Here is an 8,096-nt window from a genome sequence, read left to right as displayed (position 1 = left end):
AGATGGAGGATTAATTGAAGTATATCATTTCTGATCAATGCTGCTGATGTTGTCGTCTTCAGTATACAACAGTCGATGTTTTCTTTTGATTGCCATGCCGTTAGCTAGCTTTGGCAATGAGGAGTTAAACAGGAGGAATGTCTTGATTTTCTAAATCTAAATTTAAACTTTCAAAATTGTAAACGTAGACCCAGCTACCGGTATATGTGTATGTATGTCAGAGCTTGTCTGTCATTCTTTCCTGTCAAGATCAGAATATTAATGCAGTGGTTTCTTTTTTTTTTAGGTTTAGCTGAAAGCTTCCACATAACCATTTGAAAGACATTAACAACTTGAGCATCACATGAGTGGTGAAAACGGCTGGAATTGAGTGTGTTAACCCTGATGTGTGATTTCACTACAAGAGGATTCTTCTGAAAATGTAGGCACGTGTTTACAAAGGAAGTGATGACATAAGCTATTTTTCAGCAGCTGTGACAGAGGAAGAGGAAGAAGAGTGAAAGAAGAGAGCTGCTGGTTCAAACGAGCCTTCACCTGGAACACTGAAAGAGCAGCTTTGTAGACTTAAAGGAGTGAGAGCGAGACACAAAAAGAGAGAGAGACGGGGACTGACGGAGAAGCAGAAGTTTGGAGGAGGAGGAGGAGGAGAAGGAGGAGGTCTAGGAGGATTGGGAAAGACGATTCCTTATGGCTACTGACCCAGGAGAGCCCACTGGCACAGAGGACTCCTCAGAGAAACCTGATGGACAGAAGGAGGAGGACAAGGAGAGAAAGGGCAGGACTGATCAACAGAGGGAAGGAACGCATAGCACCCCCGTGGACTCCCTCTCCTCCCAGGCTCAAAAGAAGGGAGAGTCAGGAGGAGGTGATAGATGTGTCAGAAAAGAGGAAGGAGAGGGTGGGGGAGAAGATGATGAAGCCTTCCAGGAGTGTGAAGAAACCCCGGTTCCTTTATCCACACCTTCTATATCAGGTGAAACTGGCCCAAAACCACTGAGGCGGGAGAAGCGCTTCTTTAGAAAGAGTGTGGAGATTTGTGAGGAGGAACATGAGGTAGTGATGCCCCCCGAGGCTCCCAACAGTGCTCCTCATCTGGAGTTACTCTCCACAGAACCAGGCTTTGGCACTGCTCAGCAGCAAGGTGCTGCTTCTTCAGGTGCAGCTTTAGGGCATGACCCATCCCAGGGCCACGAAGCTGGCAAATATGCTTCTTTCTCTGTACCTACCCAGAGTGTGAGAGAAAGGGACCGTGAGCAGGAGGAGGAGGCAGAGATGAAGGCTGTTGCCACCTCTCCTGGTGGAAGGTTCCTCAAGTTTGACATTGAACTTGGCAGAGGAGCCTTCAAGACAGTGTATAAAGGCCTAGACACTGAGACCTGGGTGGAGGTGGCTTGGTGTGAACTTCAGGTAAGGCTTTTTTTTCTTCTTTTACCCATAATTCATTTGAAAGAAAAATAAACACTGTGTTCTTAATTGTTTCAGAATAGTCCTAGAAGTTCTGATTAGAGTGCATTCTGGGATGTTATTATGAATGTATTTGCAAAGATTAAAGAACCGTTATGCAACAGTTTCACTGTGGAACGAAATAATGAAATGCAGCAGTGTGGTCAACCATACTTTATTTTCTTATGAATAATGTGAAGCTTTATTAAATGACATGAATTGACTATGAGGTGGGGCCACACTTGTAGAAGCAAGAAGAAATGAATCCCTCTTCATCTTGAGCTCACAATAGAGAGCAGTGGGATGGTAGCTATCTGGCCTGACTGCTGGCTTTGTGTGAGCAAACCCAGTCATGTGTTTAGTTTGGAGCTAATTCCAAAACAAGAGCCCTGGCTAATCCTCCAAATCAGACTCTGTCTATTGGTCTAACAAGCAGCAGGCATGGCCTTGCATCGCCTTTTCTGGTATTACACCAACACCTTCAATCAAATAAACTTCATTGTCTCTTATAATATGGCAACACCTGACCTGACCTCTTATAATGCCACAAGTACAAAAACGGGAAAAAAAGGTTTTGGTATCATCAGTTTTATAACAAATTTAAAATCCTCTCGACATAGTTTCTTTTTCATTAGATCACAAATTTTAGCCTGTTAATAAGCTGAATGTAAAACAGATGGAGGATGGACTAAAATATGTAAAAAAAAAAATGCTGATAGCAGATGGAGGGAGGGATGGTGGGCCCAGCTGTGGATTACCATGACATCCGTCATAGAGAGCTATACTGTATCTGATGTTAAGATTTCACATGCAGGCAGACACTTTAATACACACTATCACACACACAGCTATAGATGGATTCAGTGCAACAATCTAGTTTTTCGGGGCACATGTCCTGTTTACTTCACCAGTTGACAGAATCTATGCAAGGCGGCATTAGAAGGAACTATAGGGATCCGAATAAGATTAATTTATTGGAGCAAGGAGCGATCTTTATTAAAACAATGTGTGTGTGTGCGTGCGTGTGTGTGTGTGTGTGTGTGTGTGTGTGTGTGTGTGTGTGTGTGTGTGTGTGTGTGTGTGTGTGAACTATGATTCAAGTTTGACAGAACTGTGTGACATAAGTTACAGAGTATGAGACTTCAGCTTGGGAGCAGCCTCCTTTGCTTCTTTCAGCATAAATTTAGGAAAGCCTGGGCATTAGGTATTTAAACACAGCTTGAAAGAGAAGGGGACGGGACTCTCTCCCTGTTGCTATTTTCCTGGGAAAGATTTATCTTAAAATATCAGGTTACCATACCATAGCATACCAAACACACCACATTTATTTATAGAGCACCTTGAAATCACAACAGTAAGGTTGCTCAAAGTCCTGTACATAAAAACATACATTGTTTTATTATTATTATGCGTTATGTTTCAGCTAATGTGGTGTTGTGTGTTTTGTACATTTCTGTGTGAACTGTTGCTGCTTGCCTGTCTTGTCAGACTTACAGTCTGCTGCTGTCTTTCTGTGCCTATCACTTCCTCTCTTTCTTTCTCACTTTTCTCCCTCCCCATCTCTCTCTCTGTCCCTTTTTTGTCTGTTTGAGTGAGCATGCAGAGTGATCCATGGAGTTAATTACAGTGGGTGCCTGTTAGGCTGGAACAAAAACCCTGCACAGACAGCATAACTCGGGCGGCAGAAACCCGACTGGTTCAACCCAGTCATCCCAGATATGGAGGTGTTGCCAGGCTCATGGGACAAGAGCAACAATCAGGACAGAAGTTTAATAATAAGTGGCCTCTGACATATTTGGTGGTTTGTTTTCTTTAACAACAGGGCTGCAAAAGCCGACTGTACATGCTGTCGTGTTTTAAGCATTCTCACCTTTTCATCTCTTGTCTAATTGAACCTTTGGTTTGTTCATAAATATAAGGGAAATTTAAATTAAATTTAAATGTAACAATTCAATGTGATGGGAAATCATAGTTAACCAAATGCTTCACTGTTTGAAACAATTACTGTTTCACTAAAAACAACCAGTGTATACAAATATCCTTTAGTTTACAAAACACACTTTTACCCAGTGTGTCAATTAGCAACAAAGGATGAATCTGAGTAATATTCTGATTCCTTTTGATAGAGAAAGTGCATTTTGATGAGGTCAGGTAAAACGATGATGTGTGACTAACATCAGTAAATGCTAAATTAGGTAAAACACAGCTGAACTGAGCTGACTCGTCTGGAATCAGTCCAACCACTCTCAACAGATGCATGTTCTTTCAGGTCACTGACAACTGCCCAGTGTTCTTCCCTTGGGCTCTGTTGTCCACCACAATCTTTTTGACCTAACCGGCAACTGCAGATTCAATTGCAACCCAGTGTTGGCATCATCAACCACATAACCTATAGGGATTGGTGAAATTATGTATCACGATACAGGGGAGACACGATATATCACGATATATTGCGATACATTCAGTCAGACAATATTAGCATTTTTTTAGATGAATTTATTGTAGGAAAATTCATTAAACAATCCAAACTGATACTTAACGTGTTTAACATGAGGTGTCTATCCTATCAGTGGTGGAAACAAAACCAATTGCACACTGCTGCCAACTAGCGGTTGGCATTTGAATTGCACCAAAAGAAAAGAAAATACACAAATATTTGCATGTAAAATTTTCTGAAAATTAGATACAGGGCCTTTGAATATCGATATAATATTGCAGGAAAATATATCTCAATATATTGCCATATCAATATTTTCTTACATCCCTAATGAACTATATGGTCTAACTAGAAAAATTGCATTTATTGCACAAATGCTGTTTGAATGCTGGATAGCTGAAACTGTAAGCTGAAGCTGCTGAACAGCTGAACTGAAGCTGCTGAACAGCTTAACTGAAGCTGAAACAAAGCAAAACTGTCCAAATGAGCTGAATGTCTTGAAAGATGTAGAAGCAAAAAGCACCAACAAGCAAATAAAGCACAAAAAGTAAGTGAATAATAGAGAAAAATAATGCTAAATAGCAAAAAAAAAAAAAAAATAAATAAATAAAATAAAAAACTTTAATCTGTGAACATTGTATAAAAATCTGGACAGCTTAAATGTCTAAACACCTGTTATATCAGTTGGACAAGTTTAACAGTTTAATCTTTACATTTAGCTGAACTGTGAAATTAGCAGTATATGCTAAATTTGCTGACTGATTGCTGAAGTTGTTGAATAGCTGAAGTAAGCTGAAACTAAGCTAAACTGTTAAATGAGCTGAATGTAGTGAAAGATGTGAAAGCAAAAAGCACAAAGAAGCAAAAAAGCACAAAAAGTAAGTGAAGAATCAAGAAAACTAATCCTAAATAGCAGAAAACTCAAATCTGTGAACACTGTTTAAAAAAATTGGACAGCTAAAATGTGTAAACACCTGTTATTTCAGTAGGACTAGTTTAACAGTTTAATTTTTACATTTAGCTGAACTGTGAAATTAGCAGTATATGCTAAATTTGGTAACTAATTGCTGAAGGTTTTGAATAGCTGAAGTAAGCTGAAACTAAGCTAAACTGTTAAATGAGCTGAATGTAGTGAAAGATGTGAAAGCAAAAAGCACAAAGAAGCAAAAAAGCACAAAAAGTAAGTGAAGAATCAAGAAAACTAATTCTAAATAGCAGAAAACTCAAATCTTTGAACACTGTCTAAAAAAATTGGACAGGTAAAATGTCTAAACTCCTGTTATTTTAGTAGGACTAGTTCAACAGTTTAATTTTTACATTTAGCTGAACTGTGAAATTAGCATCAAATGCTGAATTCAGAAACTAATTGCTGAAGCTGAAACTAAGCAAAACTGTTAAAATGAGCTGAATGTTTTGAAAGATTTAGAAGTAAAAAGCACCAAAATGTAAATAAAGCACAAAAAGTGAAGACCGGACAAATCAATCCTAAACAGCAGAAAACTGAAATCTGAACATTATTTAAAAATCTGGACAGCAAAAAGGTGTAAACACTTGTTGTTTGAGTAGGACTAGTTTAACAGTTTATTTTTTAGTTGAACTGTGAAATGAGTAGCATAAGCCGAATTCAGAAACGGATTGCTGAAGTTGTTGAATAGCTGAAGTAAGCTGAAACTAAGCTAAACTGTTAAATGAGCTGAACGTAGTGAAAGATGTGAAAGCAAAAAGCACAAAGAAGCAAAAAAAAAAAGCACAAAAAGTAAGTGAAGAATCAAAAAAACTAATTCTAAATAGCAGAAAACTCAAATCTGTGAACACTGTCTAAAAGAATTGGACAGGTAAAATGTCTAAACACCTGTTATTTTAGTAGGACTAGTTCAACAGTTTAATTTTTACATTTAGCTGAACTGTGAAATTAGCATCAAATGCTGAGTTCAGAAACTAATTGCTGAAGCTGAAACTAAGCAAAACTGTTAAAATGAGCTGAATGTTTTGAAAGATTTAGAAGTAAAAAGCACCAAAATGTAAATAAAGCACAAAAAGTGAAGACCGGACAAATCAATCCTAAACAGCAGAAAACTGAAATCTGAACATTATTTAAAAATCTGGACAGCAAAAAGGTGTAAACACTTGTTGTTTGAGTAGGACTAGTTTAACAGTTTATTTTTTAGTTGAACTGTGAAATGAGTAGCATAAGCCGAATTCAGAAACGGATTGCTGAAGTTGTTGAATAGCTGAAGTAAGCTGAAACTAAGCTAAACTGTTAAATGAGCTGAACGTAGTGAAAGATGTGAAAGCAAAAAGCACAAAGAAGCAAAAAAAAAAGCACAAAAAGTAAGTGAAGAATCAAAAAAACTAATTCTAAATAGCAGAAAACTCAAATCTGTGAACACTGTCTAAAAGAATTGGACAGGTAAAATGTCTAAACACCTGTTATTTTAGTAGGACTAGTTCAACAGTTTAATTTTTACATTTAGCTGAACTGTGAAATTAGCATCATATGCTGAATTCAGAAACTAATTGCTGAAGCTGAAACTAAGCAAAACTGTTAAAACGAGCTGAATGTTTTGAAAGATTTAGAAGCAAAAAGCACCAAAATGTAAATAAAGCACAAAAAGTGAAGAACGGACAAAACAATCCTAAACCTCAGAAAACTGAAATCTGAACATTTTTAAAAATCTGGACAGCAAAAAGGTCTAAACACTTGTTGTTTGAGTAGGACTATTTTAACAGTTTCATTTTTATATTTAGTTGAACTGTGAAATGAGTAGCATAAGCCGAATTCAGAAACGGATTGCTGAAGTTGTTGAATAGCTGAAGTAAGCTGAAACTAAGCTAAACTGTCAAAATGAGCTGAATGTAGTGAAAGATGTGAAAGCAAAAAGCACAAAGAAGCAAAAAAAGCACAAAAAGTAAGTGAAGAATCAAGAAAACTAATCCTAAATAGCAGAAAACTCAAATCTGTGAACACTGTTTAAAAAAATTGGACAGCTAAAATGTCTAAACACCTGTTATTTCAGTAGGACTAGTTTAACAGTTTAATTTTTACATTTAGCTGAACTGTGAAATTAGCAGTATATGCTAAATTTGCTAACTGATTGCTGAAGTTGTTGAATAGCTGAAGTAAGCTGAAACTAAGCTAAACTGTTAAATGAGCTGAATGTAGTGAAAGATGTGAAAGCAAAAAGCACAAAGAAGCAAAAAAGCACAAAAAGTAAGTGAAGAATCAAGAAAACTAATCCTAAATAGCAGAAAACTCAAATCTGTGAACACTGTTTAAAAAAATTGGACAGCTAAAATGTGTAAACACCTGTTATTTCAGTAGGACTAGTTTAACAGTTTAATTTTTACATTTAGCTGAACTGTGAAATTAGCAGTATATGCTAAATTTGGTAACTAATTGCTGAAGGTTTTGAATAGCTGAAGTAAGCTGAAACTAAGCTAAACTGTTAAATGAGCTGAATGTAGTGAAAGATGTGAAAGCAAAAAGCACAAAGAAGCAAAAAAGCACAAAAAGTAAGTGAAGAATCAAGAAAACTAATTCTAAATAGCAGAAAACTCAAATCTGTGAACACTGTCTAAAAAAATTGGACAGGTAAAATGTCTAAACACCTGTTATTTTAGTAGGACTAGTTCAACAGTTTAATTTTTACATTTAGCTGAACTGTGAAATTAGCATCAAATGCTGAATTCAGAAACTAATTGCTGAAGCTGAAACTAAGCAAAACTGTTAAAATGAGCTGAATGTTTTGAAAGATTTAGAAGTAAAAAGCACCAAAATGTAAATAAAGCACAAAAAGTGAAGACCGGACAAATCAATCCTAAACAGCAGAAAACTGAAATCTGAATATTATTTAAAAATCTGGACAGCAAAAAGGTGTAAACACTTGTTGTTTGAGTAGGACTATTTTAACAGTTTAATTTTTAGTTGAACTGTGAAATGAGTAGCATAAGCCGAATTCAGAAACGGATTGCTGAAGTTGTTGAATAGCTGAAGTAAGCTGAAACTAAGCTAAACTGTTAAATGAGCTGAACGTAGTGAAAGATGTGAAAGCAAAAAGCACAAAGAAGCAAAAAAAAAGCACAAAAAGTAAGTGAAGAATCAAAAAAACTAATTCTAAATAGCAGAAAATTCAAATCTGTGAACACTGTCTAAAAGAATTGGACAGGTAAAATGTCTAAACACCTGTTATTTTAGTAGGACTAGTTCAACAGTTTA

General features: G+C 36.6%; 1 protein-coding gene across 9 annotated transcripts in view; it reads left to right on the top strand.

Annotated features, from left to right (window-relative positions):
• Positions 1-536: 536 nt before the first annotated feature.
• Positions 537-8,096, top strand: part of wnk3 (WNK lysine deficient protein kinase 3) — a 36,716-nt gene continuing 29,156 nt past the window's right edge. For all 9 annotated transcript variants that reach the window (XM_015967827.3, XM_015967835.3, XM_070544631.1 and 6 more), the window contains exon 1: positions 537-1,407. In XM_015967827.3, coding sequence (XP_015823313.3) covers positions 688-1,407 — 720 coding nt within the window. In that variant the 5' untranslated portion in view covers positions 537-687. The remainder of the gene's footprint in view (positions 1,408-8,096) is intronic.

This window comes from Nothobranchius furzeri, chromosome 15, assembly GCF_043380555.1.
Source record: "Nothobranchius furzeri strain GRZ-AD chromosome 15, NfurGRZ-RIMD1, whole genome shotgun sequence".
Taxonomy (NCBI): Eukaryota; Metazoa; Chordata; class Actinopteri; order Cyprinodontiformes; family Nothobranchiidae; genus Nothobranchius; species Nothobranchius furzeri.
This window is presented reverse-complemented; position numbering and strand designations above follow the sequence as displayed.